General features: G+C 41.9%; 1 protein-coding gene across 4 annotated transcripts in view; it reads right to left on the minus strand.

The window, feature by feature from the left end:
• Window positions 1–22557, minus strand: part of LOC136435739 (isoleucine--tRNA ligase, cytoplasmic-like) — a 161076-nt gene that overhangs the window by 2584 nt on the left and 135935 nt on the right. For 2 of the 4 annotated variants that reach the window (XM_066429429.1, XM_066429427.1), the window contains 7 exons: window positions 19698–19874; window positions 16418–16541; window positions 14153–14212; window positions 9558–9707; window positions 9078–9157; window positions 8679–8766; window positions 6657–6821 (listed from right to left, as the gene is read on the minus strand). In XM_066429429.1, the coding sequence (XP_066285526.1) occupies window positions 6657–6821; window positions 8679–8766; window positions 9078–9157; window positions 9558–9707; window positions 14153–14212; window positions 16418–16541; window positions 19698–19874 (844 nt within the window). The other 2 variants (XM_066429428.1, XM_066429430.1) reach the window with 2 other exon arrangements.

The raw sequence follows: 22557 nt of genomic DNA on the forward strand, positions 1-22557 counted from the left end.
TACTTTATTTCCAGCTCATATAATCATAAAAGGTAACAGTTGTATATTGGTGTCAAAATAATGCACTTTATAATTAATGCATAGCTTTATTTTTCTTCATTAACCTATTGCTTATGATGTTATGTATGAGGAAACTGCTAATAATCCAAATTTGGGCTTTAAAGCAGTATGAAAGAAGTAGAAAGGTAAACTAGCAAATGTAGCCCCATAGCCTTTTGGAGGCACTAGGCATAGTGGGTTGTTATCCAATGTGTCTAGCTATATAGGGCACGGTCTTGTAAGGTGGAACCCAGCCCGCTCCTTCCACCTCCCAAACCGAAGTCAGGTACCCATTTTTACACTTGGGTAGAGTGAGGAAAGTTGTGTAAAGTACCTTTCCCAAGGGCACAACATCAGTGACATGTCAGAGGATTTGAACCCATGGCCAGGACCTCTGGCCAAACCGTTACGCCAACATGACGCCACAATGGTGATGTTACCCGATGTACATGACCAATAGGAATGGAGTCTGGCTATATTTATCAATTGCACGGAAACATCAATATCACATGCCAGACCATGGAGAAAATAATGGACGGGAGTGGACACAAAGGCACCTGGGAAGGCTGAGGCGCAACGCACCAAAATGGCCGTGGTCGGATTTTGGAGGCAATGACGTGATGCATAACCCCGGGGAATGTGCGTTTATTCAGCAGTGTGCAGATTTATGGAAGGTGCGTATGGACAGGGGGTATAGTGGTGTTCAACTTGGCATGACACGTGTACATCGTCAAGTACCTGTTGCCCTTCTTCCGTGTTTTCTATCTGCAGATACTACATTTTTTGCCCTTTGGAGGTGTTAAACAGAGTCCTAAATGGTTACTGTAATACATAGCTAATAGCTACATTTGAATGACCCCACTTACACAGAAAATTTGAAGTCTAGCTGATCGTGAGAAAATGACTTGACAATTTGACATTGTGTCCATCAGCCCCGCCCTCCCCCTTGTGTGATCATTTCAACTCAACCGGGAATGCAATCAACTATTTGTCAATCTTACCAAACTAGCATGGATGAATAGTACCTATATCCCTCCAACTTATGATGGAATATGAAGTCAATCCATGATTTTGATGATGAAATATTCACTGGGAAAGTTGACCTTTGTTTGACCCCTCATATTCTTAACACCCACCCCTATTAAAAAAATAGACGGAAAGAGAAAAACATGTCTGATTCTTAAAAAAGTAGTAATATTCATCAGTACATATAACCCGCCAACTCATATGGGAATGTCAAGTCGATTTTGATGATGAAATATACACTTTGGAAGTTGACCTAAATTTGAGGTGTTGTTCACACCTAGCCCCATTGAAAAAATTGACGGAAATTAAAAAAACATGCCTGATTTCTAAAAAACTTCTTTGAATCATTAGTACGTATATCCCTCCAACATATGTAGAAATATGAAGTCAATCCATGCTTTTGATGATGTAATATACAATTTTGAAGTTGACCTTAGTTTCACCTCTGAAGTTGTTGACACCCACCCATATTCAGAAAATAGACGGAAATAGAAAAACATGTCTGATTTTTGAAAAAGTAGTAAGAATCATTAGTATGTATATCCCTCCTACTTATGTCGGAATTTCAAGTCAATCCATGCTTTGGATGAAGAAATATACAGTTTTGAAGTTGACCTTTGCTTGACCTCTATAGCTGTTGACACCCTCCCATATCAAAAATAGACGGAAATAGAAAAACATGTCTGATTTTTGAAAAAGTAGTAAGAATCATTTAATTTAGTAGGTATCCCTCCAACTTACCTAGGAATGTCAAATCAATCCATGCTTTGGATTGGAAAATAAAGACTTTGAAAGTACATGTAAATATGGTTGGCCATATTATCATAAATGTGGTAACTTCAATATTCCCTAGGCACGTATTGAATTGCTTGATTTTCCCCAAATTAATATAAGTCATTACTACCTTTATCTTTTATCATTATATGGAATAATCAAGCAAATGCTATGCATTTGATCAAAAAATATAGACAACGAGCTCTCTACAATTACCAAACATCACGACGATCTGTCGACCCATTCTCAAGTTATTCATGTCCGAATGTCAAAACAAAAACACCCACTGCGGTTCTTAACAAGCCGCTAGGGGGCCAAAATTTACAGAACTTACTTTCTGTGGCATGAACTATCTACCACACAAAAATCATGACCATAGCACTTTCAGAAAATATGCCCCTAAATTTTTGAAGCTCTGCTGCAGTACCTTTGGTACCCGCTAGAAGGCCCATTATCGAACTTGACCTTCCTTTCAGTAAATCCTACCCATCCACTAAATATCATAAGGATCCATCAACAGCTTCTTGAGTTATGTTGTCCACAAGAAAATTCACATCCACACAAAGCCCGCTGCAGTACCGACGGAAAGTGCCAGGAGAACCATTTTTGAACTTGACCTCCGTTTTCACAACATCTACACACCTGCAAAAAATCATGAAGATCCATCAACGTTTCCGTCACTTTTTTTGCCTACATACAAACACACAAAAATGCTAAGTCCGCTGCAGTACTATTGAAAAACGCAAGGTAAACGATTTTCGAACTTGACCTTCCTTTACACAACCACTACACACCTACCAAAAATCACAAAGATTCATTGAAGTTTTCTTGAGTTATGCTCCTGACATACATTCAGACCCACCCAACAGATTTTTCAACCGAAAACATAATCCTCTCCGAGTACAAGTACTCGGCGAAGATAATGACATGCCCCAGCAGAAGTTGTATCTCTGGCACCAAGAAATCAAAGTATGAGCACTTACCTGTAATAGAAATTCAATGCTGTTTTAGGTAAGTATACATGGAGTAATATATGAATTATGTGCCAATTTTACAACATGAATAGGATGTATAATTTCAGCCAATTGAATGTAGATAAGTTTTCTGCAGAGCTGTAGGCACTTTTTTATGATATTGCTGGTGTGTTTTGTCTGAATTTGAGCCAACCATGTGCAGTAACTGACGGCTAGCTTATGGCAATACTATCAGGTGTTTTTCCTATAATTGTAGATTAACAAACACAAAAGTCTGTATCTGTTTTGCATCTAACTTTACAAATCATTCTACCGGTATTCACTTTTAAGTTTCTAAAGTAGAATAACAAAAATCAACAAGTAAAATTGATTTCACCAAATTGCAAAAAGATCTGCAAACTTCCTCTGAAACATTAATAGGCTCACCAATGTCCTGCACTACTTTCGAGATATAAAGATTACTCAAAGGCGAGATTTGTCAAGTTAAAATCGACCTTCCGAATGCCTGCTTATCACTCATTTTTGCATTGATTTTGATTTCGCACTGCATGGGGTTTACTTAGCACCATGCTATCAATTTCCAGTTAATCATTATCTACTTCCGGGTCGTAGTAAGAAGTGGCTCTCAGCAGAACGTGGAAAGTAGTAACTACATGTGTACGTATCTTTGCTTATTATGCTGCTATCTTTTGACTGTTATAGTGATGCGTGTTTAATTCCATTCGACTTTCAAATTCGCTTTATCTTTTAGTTTTAACTTTTATAACTTGTAGAATGACTTTTCAAAAATATACTGAAGTCTACTGTTTGGCCCATGACATAGCTAAACTAACTTTAAAAAAGATGGCGTTACCCTGTACACCTTTATGCTGTAGATGGATTTAAACTCACTAAACAGCCCTATAAGGCCACACCATTTTAATTTCTTGGTTAGGCCACACCAATTTATTTGCTTGGTTAACGGAATAATATTCTTTTTTTTCAAAATGCTAGATTGGAAAAACAACACGAAAACAGAATCTCAGAGGAATGTTTTTACTTTGGTGCACACAGTATCAGGGAGTGAACAGGGTCAGGTGCAAGTTTTCACCCCAGCCTTCTGTTTTAATGACTTTTTTTGTGCTAAAAGTAAAAATAAAAATCTGTTAACCAAGAAATCAAATTGGTGTGGCCTTAACGGATTTTTATTTTCCAAAAAAAAAAAATTTTAGAAAAAAAAATCAGGAAAACACAAGGCTGGGCCAGCCTTCTATTTTCATTTTTTTTTCTTTCTGAAAATTTTTTTTTTAGAAAATTAAAATTGTACTTTCAACCGTTGGGTTCAACTGTGTCATAGGATTGACCCTCTATCGCGAGAAAAAATTATTGTCATAAGGGGGCGAATATATCACACTAAACTTTCCTGTAATACTGTGTCATAGCATTGATGCAGTTTTCCGACAGAAAGGTTTACTGTCATAAGCAGGCAAATACATGTACATGTAATACTATACACTTTTAACATTGTACTTTCAACTGTTGGGTAAGAGGACTGGCGTCGTTTTCCGATAGAAACAAGTTACTGTCAAAAGTAGGTGAATGTACACACTAAACATTGTACAGACGAAGCCACTTAATTGCACCCCGGATAAACGCACATTCCATTTAATTGCACCGAATCCCAAAATCCCAAACCGGTTGCCAATCACTGCATTGTTAGTGACTCCGCATACCTGCACGGCGCATTGTCACCAATGCCGGATAACTGCACCAATGCTACCCTGGAATCCAGAGCATATGTACCGGCCTGCGCTACGAGTTACCCGGGCCTACCCTTCCGCTCCCCCCGAAGATCTACCCCGCCCCACTATCCGCTAGCCACCCAATCTCTGCAGCCGTACAAGACGTACGAGAGCGGATCTTGTTTAGCTAGCGGGAAGGGGGTGGGGTACGTTGTCGGGCCAGCGGGAGGGTAGGTCCGAGGAAGCTCCGGGCGCGGGCCGGTGTAGGTCCGGGGAAGCTCGGTACAATTGCTCTGGATTCCAGGGTACACCGATGTTTTTCAAAAATCCTCCACAAGTTGACTAAAAAGGTGCGCTAAAAATCGGTAAACGCGGTACAAATGAGCCGATAACTGCGGGTGTAAAGGCGCAATACCGCCAATATGTTTAAAACTGTTTTGAGCAACAAAAGAAGGTGGTCTCCATTGACAGTCACGTTGATAGGAGTCGTATGGGAGGTCTAGAGATCTGGCATACCATGACTGTGTATACAAACATGGATGCAATGTAAAACCTTCCAAGATCCCTCCAAGATCCATGCATGGATCCGACCATTTTTTCGCCACCCTGTTGCTCCAATTTTTTTTCAAATGTAGCCTATTTACCACCCAAAAATCGCCCCAATTGAATGTTTATAATTACAACAAAAGATACAAAATTCCGAAATTTCACTGCAGCAGTACTTAGAGAGCAAGTTCTTGGTACAAGTAAGTACTTAGAAAAGCTGCCACATTGTAGAGGATCAAAAACTGCAATCATTTCTTTAAAAGATCAAACATGATATAACGTAGACATGACTATCCATCTACATTGTATAACGTCAAATGAGTTAACGTTGGTTAACATAAATTCGCTGGGTAATTAAATTCGCCATTTTTAGAAACGGTGTATTTTAGGGATATGTGTAGATGCAAAATCAGTTATAACGCCAGCAATGCAAACCGGATAGACTTAACGTATTCAGAACACTGGCTGAAAAGCTTCGATAACCATGCATTAGAAGTTGGTGACGTCAAAAACTCTCCGTCCCTTATTGACAGAGTCTGGGGGCTTTGTGGGAGAATCATACTACACGGTTGTTCGCTGGTTTATAAGACAAATATCACATCCGCTTCCTGCTAAACACAATTATTTACAAGACAACTTATTACAATATCTTATGCTAACCTGCAACTGGATTCTAAGAGTGATCAATCATCAAAACTCCTCTTTGTTGCTACAACCTACGGCACATGCATTTTCCCACCGCCATATTATTACCCAGAATCCTGTTGTCAAGCAGACGACAAAGGTTGTGAGGAACACTTTTTTGTCTAAATGTTGTCTGTGATAGTGGACTGAGAACGATATTTTCCTCAAAGTTTGCTCCTAACACAACAAGGAACACATGGACATAGTAGTATTACCATTGCTACGGCATACAGCAAACTTTCCATGAATAATGTATACGCTGCCATGACGGTGGATGTCGACTTTGCGTAACGTTCTACAGACTCAACAAGCGGGTTGTTACCGAAGGCCTGATGTGTGTGGTACGACCGTTTTGTCTTGTGTATTTATTTTTCTTTGGTCACGTTTATATGACCTTGGCACTCTCTTCAAGTCAAGATGGGCACAACAGCTGCTGTATAAAAGCTAATTAGCGGCATATATTAATGACGAATCTTCTCTCCCGGAATAATGTTCGCACCTGTCCAAGAGCACTGTCATTCTGCGTGCGGCGGACGGTAGTTTCAAGTTGAAATATTATGGTGTCAGCACGACTAGAGAGAATATCTAACATATATAGCATTAGTGCAAAGGTAATACATGATACTGATAGAATAACAGAAAAAATGATGGTTTATTGTTCTGCCAGATTGATTTCAATCAACCATTATCGGAAAAATGGCGATTTTATGGTAACCAAGGTTACATTCGTATACTGTTCAACCAAAAACAAACACCTTTAAAAACACGAGCGAAAACATAACCTTCTTCAAGCTGGTAACAAATAATGGCATAAGAAGTTCTGAATCAATAAATGGTGACTAACAAGACTTATTTATGCATTGCCTTCAATTTAGTTGTAACTGACACCAACCTTGATTAGCAGTGGGAGACTCCTTGAGGTGCACAATCTTGTTGTGGAGACCAAAGACCCTGCATGCCTCCTGCACCAGCTGCTCTCTGGTCAGGTGAAAATCACCCACTGGGTTCTCCAACAGTATGGTGGCTGCTCTACCTTTCACCCCACACTGGAGAGAACCTGGGATAAAAAAAGGTAAAGCAGTCATCCTCAATTGAGGTGAAGAATGATGCTTTTTCAAGAAGTAAGTGGTAGTGCAATGCAGCTTTGCTATGACTCGTGTTTTTGGCCAAGCACACCGGGTCACCCTTACTCTAGATTTTCTCAATAAGTGTGTTGGGTTCTTTTACGCAAAATGTAGTGCTGCGTATACCGGTTCTGTGTACCCGTACTGTACCGTAAAAATTCATTCGGTACAGGTCCAAAATACTGGATCATGAAGTACCGGTACTGTATCGATATGAATTTACACCAAGTATGTGCTTATTTTGTGACTGATCTGACCTCATGCAACACCAAACGCGACCAAAGTGATACCTTAGAACAGAGTAACTAATATGCAACAGGTCATTCAGGCAGGCCGGGACTTTTGATAGCATTTGGCATTTCAGGCCAAGGGAGATTAGGGGTAGAAAACCTAGTCATGTTTTCTTAATAAAGCTGGGGGTAGGAAACCTAGTCTTGTTTTTTTAATAAAGCTACTGACAAGTTGAAAACAGTTTATGTTTTTGTCATTGAAGAAGTTCAGAAAAACACATGTTAATTTTTCAAATCATTCGGGTACAGGTACAGGTACTCTGATGTTACGTTTAGGTACGCAGCACTAGCGCAGAGGTTTGGCGCCTGAGGCTTATGCCTGCAACTCCCTCATACACAGGGCTACCGGCTTTACGTCACCATCCAAAGCAACGAACGCAGTCTCTTAATTACAGCATGTCCGAGCTGGAGTCCACCCTAGGATCGAACTCGGGCCCATGGATCCACGTAATTTGATCCAAATGGCGAAGCAGCGGGGTTGTGTTACCCCTTACGGCAAGGGGACCTGGGAACGCAGGACCACGGGGGACTGGGGACACAGGACAATAACATCACACACACACACATCCATTTCTTTCTCAGAAAATCACAGCAGTGTTCTGGGATGGTCGCAATGCTGAATGGGAGCTGGACAATGTGACCAGATACTGGCCACATGAGACTGTGTGGCATTGCTGTAAAGGGTACTTTAGACCCAGTCTTTGTATTACGGTAATCACCATGTAGCTACTCTCAACATCTCCATTTTGAGTGCCACAGTGCCTAATACTTAAAATGTATAGAGGACAGGAAAACCAGGTTTAAAGTACATGACATTGTACTATTGTTACAGCCAGTGCTATGGTTCACATTTTCGAGACATTTTTCCTACCTACCTACCAACTCCTTTGACCTCCATCATTGAGAACACTTCAGCACCATTCTAAGCTGTGATCTGGTGCTCAGTGAAAGGAGTCAGATGAGGGTGCTCAGGACAGACGATTTCAGAACATTTGAATAATGGTTACTATTCAACTTGGAACATACACTGTTCAAAGCAGCGTGCATAGTCCTGTGATTAGTAACCCTGAATCTGGACCAAAAGAATGTAAGTTTGAATCCTGGCTGTCGTCGCTCACCCCTAGATTGTGCACTTAAAAGTCTGACCTGGCAGGAATGCTGCTTCTGCAGATGGACTTTCATGCTAGGTTTCGTTTGAATTTGGACTCTATAGTATACCAATGGACAGGCATTTTGTCTCCTCCTTAACTGATGTGCACACAGTGATAACCCAAAGGACAGAGGCACTCGGCTATTTGCCATCAAGATCATCAGTCATGTCGTGATGGCAGATAGCCATGTGCAAGCACGTCTAACCCTCGCGAGACGTGGACCATCAGATGATAAAGAGTGTGTGTGTGTGTGTGTGTGTGACTATGTGTGTGTGTGTGAGTGTGTGTGAGTGTGTGTGTGTGAGTGTGTGTGTGTGTGTGTGTGATTGAGTGTACACCATGGTCTCACCTGGTTTCACTCCTAGAAGCTGCAGGTTCACATACTTGCAGCTGGGGTCAGGTGTCACAGAGGCACTGGAGACATCTGCTGCAGATGGCTAGATGTGCACAAAACCAGGACAAGGTTTCACTGTTCATGATACAGAATCAGATACATAATGCAGTTAGGTAATAGCATCTACTCACAAAAGTAGTGAGCACTTGGCTTTCATGTACTGACCTGTCCACATTTACCCAGGTCACAAAACTATACATACATATGATGGTACGTGTACATGTCACCTCCCCCAAAACAATACCAACATGGGTACAACCTTATCACACAGGCCGTCATAATAACTCAGGATTGAATGAAACAGAAGAGTTTGTTGTGTACAACTATTCATGTATTAACTTAAAAGTAACTTACCTGTTTGGATGACACAAAAATGGTTGTACCATGAAGTGGGTTCAAACCATTCAGCATGTCATGGGTGACCAGGGCCACATCTAGAAAACAACAAATCGGTAATTATTAGCATACAAGTATTCTGTTGCAACAATACATGATGATTATTTTGTAAAATTTCTTTTTACTATGTACATGTATATTTGCTCACCCTTATTAGCGTTTAAATAAGACACAACCCTATGGCAAAAGTCTGCTTTTCCTGACATTCATACAATGTCATGACTGTATTTGGTTGATAACTGTGTGTCAAGCATTATACAAAGTCAGAAAATATTTCTAAATTATGACAATAACAACCCTTGCGGTGACGTGGAATGGACTCTAGTAACTATATAATATGATAAATACACACATATATATATGAAAGTAGTACACTATTGGTAGATAATGTGAAAAAAAGTGCAGGGGCATTTGGAGGATGCTCCAAACACCTAGTACCTCCTTCCTTGCGTGGTGCATAAAGCTTGAAGTCGGCATCTTTCAGACCAAAGATTATGGCGACCCTCTGCAGTAGTTCCCAGTAAGACAGGGAGAAGTCTCCACAAGGGTTTTCCAGTAGGATCGTCCCCTGCCTGCCTTTAGCCCCTCCTGTGGAAGGCAGGAAAAGCATGACATCTGGAGAACTAGTTAGGCAGGGTTCGAGATACAATTGTCATGAGTAACTTGATTTTCAAGATTTGCAAGTAAAATCAATATGAACTTGCAATTTTGCAAGTTAAAAATACAATTTTGTATTCCATGAATGCCTGGGAACAAGCTATTCTCGTTAGGGACCGTACGGAATTAAGCGGGGGGGGATTTTTTTCCCCGAATTTTTTTCCTGGCCCTCCCCCCCAGCTACCAAAATTTTTTCCTTGGCCCTCCCCCCTTTCTGAAGCACTAAAACTGCCCCAAAACTATTTATATACATAAAAAAAATACACAAAACTGAGAGGGCGGTAGGAAATTTCGTACGGAGGGCGGCGGGGAAAGATAACTTTATTGAATGATCACAATTCGGTGCGAGGCATCGCCCGGGAAAATTTCGAAATTAGACGCTCTTTCCTTCATTTTGAGGGGCAAATTTTACTGGTACTCAGTGGTGATGCTTGAGGCTTACTCCTGAAGCTCCCTCATATACACATGCAGGGCCACTGGCTTTAGGTCACCATCTGAAGTGCCGAATGCAATCCCTTACAACATGCCTGAGCTGGGTCTGACCCTAGGATTCAACACGTGGGCCCCAGGATCCACGGAATTTGATCCAGATGACGAAGCAGCGGGGTCGTGTTACTGTTTGCGCCATGGGGACATGTCAAATGAGGTGCAATGGGTCAACTTATCTTATCAAAGATAAGAAATCATTCTTATTGAAGAATATAAATAATGAACTTCAAGACATTTATTGAATCCTCATGCCCCAATGGGCTAAGTACAGGTCATCAAACAATCACAAAGTAATTCATACATGAGAGATATTTGTACTCCTACTGCACATTAAGGTTTTACCTTAAAAGGGTTTGTGTCAATGTCTTAGGAAAGTGAAGACTTAGTTGTCTGTTCTCTAGTGCATAAGTGGGATAACTTAACTTGACTGTGTCCATCATTTTATCTTGGTCATGTACAATCTACAGCCTAGGAACACTTTACATAGCTCTATATTTTGCACATAGAACAGACAATTCCGGGCTACTACTAGTAAGACAAATCATTTTAATGTTTTAACCAATGTGTATCAGTAGTTATCGTTTCTCAGTTACCGTAGGATAGATTCTCATGTAGATTATAGACACAGTATATAAATCTAGTTAATTATTTTTTCTAGGTGAATGTACAAGTATATTTAAAGGGAAACCCTCCCCCCACCCCCATTTTCTTTCCCTCGAAATGGTCCAGCTGAAATTTTAGCTCCTACATTTCGAATTTTACCACTTTCGTGAGTTAAATGTTGTGGTCTAAGGTAAAGACACAAATAGTACTTGAAGAATTATATTGATGAAAACGCTAGATGGCGGAAGCAAATGTTTAACCTTTTGGAATGTTCACGGTTTAGGTTCCAAACTACTAGAGGATGTCATTTTTAGATGAAGTTTGTATATTTTAATTTTTCGCTACTCAAAACTTGGAGTACTCAAAACACTCAAATCAACATTCCTAATTACAGCTATTTTCATTTGTGTAGAACAAAAAGTAAACGGGAAAAACGCTCCTCAGGGGGAATAATATTTTTCTATAAAAATGAGTACAAAAATTATATAAAGAAAATACCTTCAAAATCATCGGATGTCCTCTGGGTACAAATTGATCGCAGCTTATTTGGACTCCAGAAGGACTTATTCATACACATGTATGTTCCGTTTATATAAGCCCCAGTAATTCAACAACTCATAAGAATGCCGATAACCATGTGTTAGATATATTAGAGGAGGAAATTAGTAGGTACGGCACAGAGGGATTTATTCTTCTTGGGGGAGACCTTAATTCGCGCCGTGGCAATCTTCCTGATTATGCAGATAATAGTATTTACAACAACGATTTCCCTGACACCTCTTTAAATCACGTCAGCGATAGACAACGCATGGACATGGCACCCCCCAACAAATTTGGCCAACCATTGGTAATTCAATCAGGTCTTCGTTAATACTAAACATAGTGCGCGTATTGTCTGCCGGCGCTTGCCGCTTCCCGATAGCATATTATGGTATAGTAAATGCTGCACCGTGTGCGCGCAAAACTGGAAAATAACCAAAAATTTAATGCAAAAATCGCAAAAAAAATAATAGTGAAGTAGTGTATGCAAAAAAATGATTTAGGGGTCATCTGGGTAAATATCCAATGCACAACTGCACTAAATCTTAGGTCCTTTGGTTTAAATACTAAGGCACTGGAGGCCTAAATGTACGTTTTTGGTCAGTAAAACCTCAATAAAATCGTTTTAAAGGCATTTCTCAAAACAATGAGAAAAACGTCTAGAGATATGCACTCAATCTACCTGCATACCACATTTCAGCTTATTTGGCTCAGGGACCACCGAGATGAATCGATTTGAAGATTTGACAGGAGGAGGAGGAGGAGGAGGAGGAGGGGGAGGAGAAAGAAACATTACAAACACAATATGTACCGCCCATACCTAGTATGCACACTGACACACATAACCACAAATACATTGTATACAAGCACATGCATTCAGGTATACTCTAGTCTAAGTGTGAGACATCTGTTTTGAATTTGTGTCAAACAAAGGCTCCTTCATCATTCCCTAGCTGCCCTAATAATATTCCAACTTCCAGTTTATTTCCCCTTGTACCTCTTCCCTTCCATCCTATTGTATACTGAGTACTTAGAATTTTGTTTATGATTAATGGCTTTTCTACTAGTTTTGGTGAAGTTCATTGCTGCCACCTACCCCCACCTGCCATGGGATTGCGGAAAAAGCTGGCCCTGTCTACCTGGCCTGTCTACCCTGGCTGTCTACCTTTTTTGGGCCCCAAGGGTATGCATGGGGGTTTGGGCTTTAATGGAATTTCCTTGAGGAAAAACTGGGTCAATGCAATTCCAGATGTGTGTGAGCTGGATGGAAGACAATGCCTATTGGGTTGGGGCGGGGGTGTGGGTGAAGCTGGTAAAGCAATTCCACCAAAACTGGAAAAAAAGTTCCAAGTACACTTATACAATAAAATGTTCCTGAAATGTTAAACAAAATTGAAGTAGAAAGTAATACAAGGGAGCAAAGAAAACTGGTAGGATGAGCCAGACAACAATAGGACCTTTGTTTGTCACAACAGCTAAATTCACAACAGATGTCTGACACTCCTGGGGGCTACTGTAGCTCAGATACTGACGAAATCTTTAGCAGCTGCTGCTCTGGCAAACCATCCTATCAGTTTTCTTTGTTTATCCTGTACCTCATCACACCTCTTCTATCTAGTTTAACAATCCTAGTATATTTCATTGTATACTTACATGTTTGTTTATCAATAATAAATTTTCTTCCAATGTTGGTGGAGTTGCTCATAACTGTCCCTATCCTCCAACAGCATTGATCCAGCCCACCCACAGCTGGGATTGCCACTGACCCAGGTTTTCCTCAAGAAAATTCAATCAGATGCAAAACCCCCATGCATGCCCTTGGGGTCCAAAAAGGGTAGATAGCCAGGGTAGACAGGCCAGGTAGACAGGGACAGCTTTTTCCGCAAACCCCACCTGCCATATGATCAGCTGTTAGGATCGCTTTACACTTGGCGCGCTTTAAATAATCCGAACCGGTTCTAAACTGTTTCGGTTATGACCTACGGCCGAAAGGACAGTGCGCCACCCGTGGCGCAAGATATTGCGCGTGACCCACAGTGACCTTTCTTGACCTTTGATGTCTCTCGCGCAATTTCAAAATGGCGGTTATGTTTCTAATGTTTGCCACTCGCGTTTTCCTGCATAGGGGACGCCGCGTACGTGCTCAACAAAGGAGGAGGATGAAGCGTATGCAGGGACGGTCAATACCAAGACCTTAACCCGGCGTTCATCCTCACGGTGCTAGCGGTATTGCAAGTGGGGCACGTAGATCAGACAAACACCAGAGAAGCAGCCACTGGTGGGAGGCCATTGCACTTGGAACATTTGACGACTCTCAATGGTATGAACGATTCCGAATGAGGAAAGACACATTTCTATTGGTAGATAATCACCTGGAGAATGACCTCGAAAGCGCAACCGGAGCCGGTTTCCTCTTTACACACAGAGAGGAACCGTCACGGCCCCCCGCTGAAGCGGCCCAGACCGGGGTTGGGATGTGGTCTGGGTCGGTTTGTGGAAAAACCGGATTATCCTCTTTAGACCGGTAACGGTAAGCAGCAGAGGACGCTTAAAGTGAACTAGTTTGGTTAAACCGCGCTCAGTGTAAAGCGCATCTTAGCCTTCCCTCTAGCCCACCCACAGCTTGACCCAGTTTTTCCTCAAGGACATTCCATAAGAGGCCAAACCCCCATGCATAGCCTTGAAGCTCAGAAAGGGTAGCAATACTGAGGTACAATGTAGACCACCCTACTAGCCCACCTCACCTTTTCCAGGAAGCCCTTTGCCATGGAGGATGGAGGTCTGCTGTCCACAGGCTCTGTTTGCTTTTGTAGGTAGAATGTTCCAATGTGAAGATGTTTTGCCCTGCATGGGTGGAGCTCGTGGGCGGTACTAACGCCTTGTTTTAATGACGGGCCATGTTGTTTATCACCAAGGTGGTTACAGGGAATACATATACCAAGGACATTAGTAGATAGAATACACAATGTCCTTTATTAAGCTGTTTTGATGGTGAGTTCCTGTATTTCTTTCTCGTGATTTAGAAGGATGCTCACGTTTGAGCCCCCACAAGTTCCACTACATGTAACAGAAAACATTTGTTCCTTTTAATAGTCCGTGCAAACCTAAAACCACCGCGAAATATTTTGCCCATCTATGACTGTAGTGCTAGTATTGTTTCAAATGCGAAATTAAAGCACCACGAACACTCCATTTTCTCTCTATCGTGAAATAAAAACCATGTGAACTTAGATGCATCTACAGTCACTGTTACTGTACTGCTATAGTGAGTGATCATCGGTGCGTGCTGCAAGTCACATGATCTGATGTCTGCATGTTGTATTGATCAAGATGACAATTCTAGATCTGCATCTTTCATCAAAATATAGCAATGGACACTGGATCATTAGAGATTTAGAGAGGGAAACTGGCTTTTGTAGAAATGACGGTACTGTTGTAATTGCCTTCGCCGTGAGGCAGAAGGGTATGCGTTTGGTCGGGATTTGTGGAGTGATGGTGTTGGCGGTTGAACTCTCGAAGACAAGGTCGGATGTTGGTGATTTTCGGTAGGTAAGTTTCTGTTGGGGAGACGAAGGTCAAGTTCGAAGATGGGTTTTCTGCGGTGTTCCTCTAGCACTGTAGTGGAAGTTTTGTGTTTAACGATCAGTTTGTTGGCGACATAACTCGAGAGAGATTTACTGGATCGTGATGAAATTTAGTAGGTTGTTGGGGGTAGGGGAAACGAAGGTCAAGTTCGAAGATGGGTCTTGTGGGGGGTTCCTACGGCACTACAGGGGGCATTTTATTATCTAAATTTTGGAGGAGGATAACTAAAGCAGGGTTTGGTGGATCTTAATTGTTTTCGGCAAGTAGAAACGATTAGTGATGATTAACATAATGAGATGCAAATCATTCTTTCCATGATTAATGAGAAAAAGATGAAATTCCCTTTCAATTTGCTATTATGTCTATATATTCAGGTTAAATTGCACTGACAGGCCTGCGGGCGGGTGACCTACTTTCTCCCCGGGAGCGTTCCTCATGGGACGTCACTGGAGCCCGGTAGGGAGGGAATATACTGTTTTTGCTTGCCTGTTCTTCTTCTTCGTCTTCTGCCAAAAACCAAGTAGATGTGAGGTGGTAGCTCTACCAATGGTATTGCAGAAAGTAATATGTACCTTGTACATGGTTCTGATGTTATTTTTGAGATGTAGGTACCTTTAAGAAAGGTAAATGCACCTGGCCATAAATTATGCTTATGAGGACCTCATTTGCATAATTTATGCTGAAAGTTGTATTTCCCTTATCGTAAAAGCTATGGATGTTATATTTGAGATGTAGGTACCTTTAGGAAAGGTGAATATACCTGGACATAAATTATGAGGACCTCATTTGCATACTTTTGGCAGAAACTTGTATTTCCCTTACGGTACATGCTATGATGCCATATTTGAGACGTAGGCACCTTTAGGAAAGGTGAATACACCTCAACATAGATTTTGCTAATAATGACCTCAATTTCATAATTTATGCAGAAAATTATATTTCCCTTCTGGTAAATACTTTGGATGTCATATCTAAGATGTAGGTACCTTCTGGATAGGTACATACACCTGGACATAAATTATGCTAATGAGGACCTCTTTTACATAAGTCGTGCAGAAACGTGTATTTCCCTTATGGTACATGCTACGGATGTCATACTTCACATGTAGGTACCTTAAGGAAGGTTAAATACACCTGGACATAACTTATGCTAATGCGGACCTCCTTTCCATAATTCATGCAGAAACTTCATAATTCCCTTATAGTAAATGCTAAGGATGACATATTTCATCCTTAGCATTAAAACATTGTCTTGCAACAAGGTACTTGGAGGGAAAAAAGACTCTAAGTTGAATTTTCAAGACATCCCCAAGTTATCAGCCATTACCTTAATAATATCCGGACAATGTACATGTCACCATGGAATTTATTGTGCCTATTGCTACACGTGAGTGATTGCTACAAGGCAAATCAGAAAAGGTCACCTTTTGGCTGCAGCCCCAGCAGTTGTACATTGAGATATTTGCAGAATGGACCATCAGAACTAGCTGAAGTTGGCATACCGCCTTCCCTCCATACTATGGCCATATGTAGTGTGGCATCCTTCAGCTACAGGAAGAAAAACATATTGAATATACACCAAACAGTTACTGAAATACTCACAAGGCTGCTTGTTGACTTGTGATTCTGCACTGAATTTGCTCAAAAGGGTCAGATTAAGGTTCAGTGTCTTACTAGCATTTTGCTGCAGTACCACAGGAAGCTGCTAGGAGGTCCATTTTCGAACTTGTCCTTCGTTGTGCTGACATCTACCCAAATCCAAATATCATACAGATCCATCTACGGCTTCTAGAAGTATCGAGGTTAAACAAATTCAATTCTCTATGGTATGCATTTCTGCAATTTCAAGAATATTTTAAAAGCAATCGTTAATAACCTTCGAGTTTCAGATATTCAGGTCTTCAAGACACTCCCATATGAAATTTCTGGTCATGTTGCTTTCATACAATGATGCAGTAACCAAAAATATATATTGCAAAAAACACTAGAAAAATTCATTTTGAGACCTGTTTCCTGAAAACAGGAAAAAAATATCAATGCACACATGGCCAAGGCACCACTCTTCTAAATCCCATGACATTTTACAGAAATGAGGCCAGAAGGTAAAGTAGCCTGGAGTCAAGCCTTGTTAGCTTTGGTGCGCTCACTCCGCTAGCCTCTAACAATGATTATCTTGTTAGCAGCTATCGGACGTTGGGAGCGGGCTAAAGCTAAATAAGGCTGGACTCCAGGCTATAGGTAAAGTGCAAGTGGGTAAATACATGACATTGTAAAGTAACAGCTGTCACTGTTTTCAAATGTAGCCCAGATGAAAATGCACTATAAAAACGTCATTACTGCATGCAACGTACATTGAAATAATCTACTGTGTGTTGATTAAAAACATGTTGGATGACAAATACCTGAGAGAAAAGTAATCTCTGATACTGAAAATATGACAGAAACCATAGCATTGGGTTACAACTCATGCCAATGTGAACGAATGAGGGTTATTATACCGTAACATGACTGTAAAATGATTACTCATTAAGTTTATCTTAAGTTATCCTTTTGTATCCTGATTTGTTACTCATTAAGGTTATCTTAAGTTATCCTTTTGTATCCTGATTTGTCAGGATTTGTTATGTAATGTAAGGGCTCCTTTGGAAATCAGTTACATTGTTAACTGAAGGGACCACCCTAAAGATTAATGAACATGAGGTAGTAAAAAACTTGTCACCATAAATGCAAAAAGTGACCAGTGACAGTGTCTGTTTGTTATGTGTTTGTGTATCCGTGGTTGACTTTAATCAGTGGCCTGTCTTTTGGCCAGAATTTCTAATCTGAAAACCGTTTTCGAATATCGAGCTTTGTTGGGGATTTATGAGTCAACAACAGACAAAATGTATGAAACACCCCCCGTCACTCAGGTACAACTAGCCTGGTGTTGATATCTATTTTACAAATGAGTACTGAGTTTACAGAAAATAGTGGTTCCGTCTTCACTACCAAGTTTTCAGTCTCCATCTTATGTTAACCAGATGCCAGAAAGACCCAGCAGTCAGGAAACATTACAAACTTACTAAAAAAATCTACAAACATACTTGGAGATTACAAATTTACCTGATAAAGGGAACAAAAGCCTGCCCACAGCATAAAACTTGACCAACATCTTATCATTTTTACATCATAAATGTAGCAGTTACCGTATTTTCTCGAATAAAGTATGCACTTTTTAAACATTTCAAAATTCAAAAGGCATCACATTAATCATTGCCAAAGTCAAGGTGCGTACTTTATTTATTCTAAGGTTATTGCCTGGTCAAATTTAAGAGGATCTCAAACCCTTGCTCAATTTTCAAGCCAGGAACCCAGTGGTGGTGCAACAATGCATGGCTCAATACCTGCCAATTTGAGATCATGGGGATCCTTTAATTGGGGTGCTTACTTTAATGGAGAAAATATGGCAATAAAAAAAAAGATTAAGTTCACAGGTTGGACACACGCTGTCAACTGCATAGTTAGTAGTCACCACTATTTGATGAATATCAGTCATATCAAAACTTTCACCCAGTAATGCTTCGGTCCCAATTACGCCAGTGCCCGTCTGGGATGTAGCCCCGGCCAGGCTATGATGCCTGGGGGGCACTGACTGTCGTGGTCACAATTTAAAGTTTCCTTCACGCTGCCCTGCAGGGGTCCCAGGGTGCTCTGGCGGGCACTCTGTGGCATTTTGTTAAATATTTTGTCACCTTCATTCGTCGGTCTCCGGCAAATACCCGTCAGATGCTCTCAAGGTGTCTTTTAGTGACCCCTGTGGGGTCCGACAGGGTAACGCGTGTTTCTTACATCCTGGTGGGGAAGTTGTAGGGTCCCTGCCGTATGCCCTGCGAACGACAGTCCTGGTGGTCACTCGTCATATTTCGGGGGTATATAAACAAGCACTGCTCTGATCGCCTACATTCACTTAGTCCTTTGTCTGCGCGGACTGACATGTTGCATAGACAATAATCATCCAAGCAGAAGATGCAGCGACTACGTACCTGCAGACAATCTGTGACGTAACAAATTTGTCCCGGTTGACTGACAGCAACCGGAGGGCCAGGGTACTTCACGGTTTTCTCATGCGAGTCAGGGTTAGGTCAGGGGGCCCAGCTAGAATTCAAGTCAGAACTAAATTTTTCTCGGGTCCCCGCCGTGCCCCAAAAAAGCCAGGTAGCCGCAGGGTGCCCCACTAGACCACGTAGAGATCACGCCCGAAAGTGCCAAAAAAACAGCCTGGGAACTACCCGGCAGGGCCCCTTTTTCCAATTGGGACCGAAGCATAACAGGGGGTGTGATCAAGTCATGGGAGCACCAACTTACCTGCATTCAGAGGCTTATGCTATAGATAAACCCAGTGTAGCCCGTTGAGCTATAAGCTGGAACAATGCTGTATATCAAAGAATGCTGATGGCTTCTTTCAAAAGTATGCACACTTTCAAGCACTTCTAACCCTGTGAGACTGATTACTTCTGATCAGTCTATCTGTTATGGAGGTATAAATCAAAGTAATCCAATACCAAGTCTGGCTTCATATATAAGAACAAGAGGTGAGAACACCTCCTGCTTTGATCTGTAGCAGAGAGAATCATGAATTCAACTCAGCTGTGAGTTTCTGTGCTCACAGTAGGAGATTTATGTACATCGTAGATCTCAAGAGTAAATTTTTCTGACAAATCTTACCTTAGCTGACTCCTTAATGATGACATCACCTGTGGCTGGGGCAGGGAAAGGCCAGAGGTCTTTCTTGAGTGTGTCCTGGATGTACCCATGGTGTGTCTGGATGACACGGGCCAGGTTGTCAGATGCTGGGCTTACATCATAGTACACTGTGATGTCATCTGTGGGAACCAAACTAGCCTGGAGAGGGGCAAGGGGAGAGCTCAATCAATTGTCCACGCAAGAGATTAAGCATGAAAGTTCATCTGTATTGGTAGAAATTATCATAAACAAATCCTTGAAAAAAAAAATCTCAGATTTACATCAGGTCATGTGTCTGAAATAGTGGAGCCATTCCCTGAAGAAGACTGTTGAAAATTGTTACAATCATATTGTTTCTATTTTTAAAACTAAATAGCACAGCAGCCTGTTTGGTACATCAATTCGGTTCAGTTTGGTCCTGTCCTGCTGAAGGCAAAATGTCATGCTCTAATGACAAAATAGAAAGCCAGACAAAAAAGCCTAAAAACACGTCAAAAACCAGCCAGGGCCAAACCTCTGCTTGGAGAGTAATGACATACCACATGAAAGTCAATAAACATTTTTTCAACATTGAAGTTAACAAAACGAGGAAAGGCTTAGCAAAGAGGCTCTTAAACTACATGCTTGTGGACAAATGCAGGTTTCTCTGGGTGCCTCGAACACACAACTATTATAACTCAGCTCATACAGGAGGCAAAAGCAGGGAAGAAAGACCTTTCAGTGGTCTGGCTGGACCTTGAAAATGCGTATGGCTCAGTGCCACCCCATTTGATAAAGATGGCTTTAGAGAAATACCATGTACCACACACGTACAGCAAGCACGGAAAATCATATTCCAGTATCTTGATGGTCTGCAGATTAGGTTTACAGTCAACGGAAGTACAACAGCCTGGCAAGGGCTGCAGAGAGGGATAATAACAGGATGCACAATCTCAGTGGTGTTATTTGTTGCAGCAATGAACCTGGTGATGAAGCCAGCCATAGGACAACTCAGGAGAGGCAACTCAGGAGTGAGACAACAACCGTTGAAGGCCTTTATGGATGATCTGACGTTAACAACTGAGAGTGTGCTAAGTGCCAGATGGATGCTAAAGAGTCTAAAGAGGTCAGCCACATGGGCAAGGATGAGATTCAAAGCAAAGAAATGTCGAAAGCTGGTGCTGAGGAAAGGGAAAGTGAGTCACAGGATTCAGCTAGAGATCCAGGGAGAGACGGTACCATCAGTGACAGAACAACCGATAAAGAGCCTGGGGAAGAAGTTTGACATGTCGCTCGGACACCAGAATAACATTAAAGAATTCAGGCATCAAGTCAACAAGGCCTGAACAAGGGCCTACAAGCAATTGAGGAAAGTAAACTGCCAGGAAAATTTAAGGTCTGGTGCTACCAGTATGGCCTTTTACTCAGGATAACATGGCCAATGACGATGTACGACATCCCTCTCACAACCATAGAGGCGGTGAAAAGGAAGATTAGTAAACAGCTTAGGAAATGGATGGGCCTCCCACCAAGCTTTAGCAAGATCGGCTTGTACTGCAGAACTTCAAGACTGCAACTCCCTTTACATCGGTAGTGGAGGAATACAAAGTTTGTAAAGCAAGGGCCGTAATGTCCCTGGGAGGAAGCAGAGATGAAACAGGAAGGAAGTGGGCCGTGGGGAAAGCAGTTGAAGAAGCGAAAAGTAACCTGAGACATCGAGACATAGTAGGAGTGGTGGCACAGGGAAGGTTGGGACTGGGTGCAGGTAGAACAGAGAACCAGAGATGGTGCACTGCAGGACCCAGGCAAAGAAGGGAAATGGTTCAGAGCGAGATTAGAAGGAAGGAAGAGGAGAGTAGAAGAGCACAGGCAGTGAGTCAAGGATCTCAGGGTGCATGGACGAGATGGGAAGGAATAAAAGACAGAAGGGTAATGTGAAGCAAATTACACAGATGGGAGCACAGGCAGTGAGTCAAGGATCGCAGGGTGCATGGACGAGATGCGAAGGAATAAAAGACAGAAGGGTAATGTGGAGCAAATTACACAGATGGGAGCCCCTGAGAATCCAGTTCTTCATAAAAGCTGTATACGACTTACTCCCCACTCCAGCAAACAAGAAAAGATGGGGGATGCAGGAAGAAGAGAACTGTCACAGTGGTTTATGTGGGAAAAGTGGAACGCTGAGCCACATCCTATCAGGGTGCCCGGTGGCCTTGAGCCAAGGAAGGTATCGGTGGAGGCACAACAAAGTACTAAGGGTGTTAGCAGTAGTCCTGGAGGAAGAGAGAGTGAAGAAGAGACAACATAGCAGAAAGTGGCAACAGTTCATAGGATTTGTGAAGGAGGGAGAGACAAAGATCAGGCCAAATAGAAAGCGAGAGGAAGGGGGTATCTTCGCAACAGCAAGTGATTGGGCCCTGCAAGTCGATTTGGAAGGAAAGCTGGTCTTCCCAGAAGAGATAGTGGCAACAAGGCTCAGACCAGACATGGTCTTATGGTCCAAGCAGATGAAGCAGGTGGTACTTAGTAAAATAATAGAACTGACAGTCCCCTGGACTGAAGAGAGAGCAGAGGAGGCACATGAGAGGAAAGCATTGAAGTACCAGGAGTTAGTTCACATGTGCAAAGAAAGAGGATGGAAAGTGAGTTGTTACCCCGTGGAGATAGGAACGAAAGGGTTCATCTGCCAATCTATGTGGAGGGTGCTTGGTGTCACAGGAGTGAAGGGCAAGAGAAGGAGGGAAACAACTAGAAAGCTAGCAGAAGAAGTGGAGAAGGCGTCCCGCTGGCTGTGGTTTAGGAGTGGAGACAGTGGAAGACTCTCGGCTAGCAGTACCTGGCCAGTACAGCTGCCCCGCCTCCC

Source organism: Branchiostoma lanceolatum, chromosome 5 (assembly GCF_035083965.1).
Source record: "Branchiostoma lanceolatum isolate klBraLanc5 chromosome 5, klBraLanc5.hap2, whole genome shotgun sequence".
Classification (NCBI taxonomy): Eukaryota; Metazoa; Chordata; class Leptocardii; order Amphioxiformes; family Branchiostomatidae; genus Branchiostoma; species Branchiostoma lanceolatum.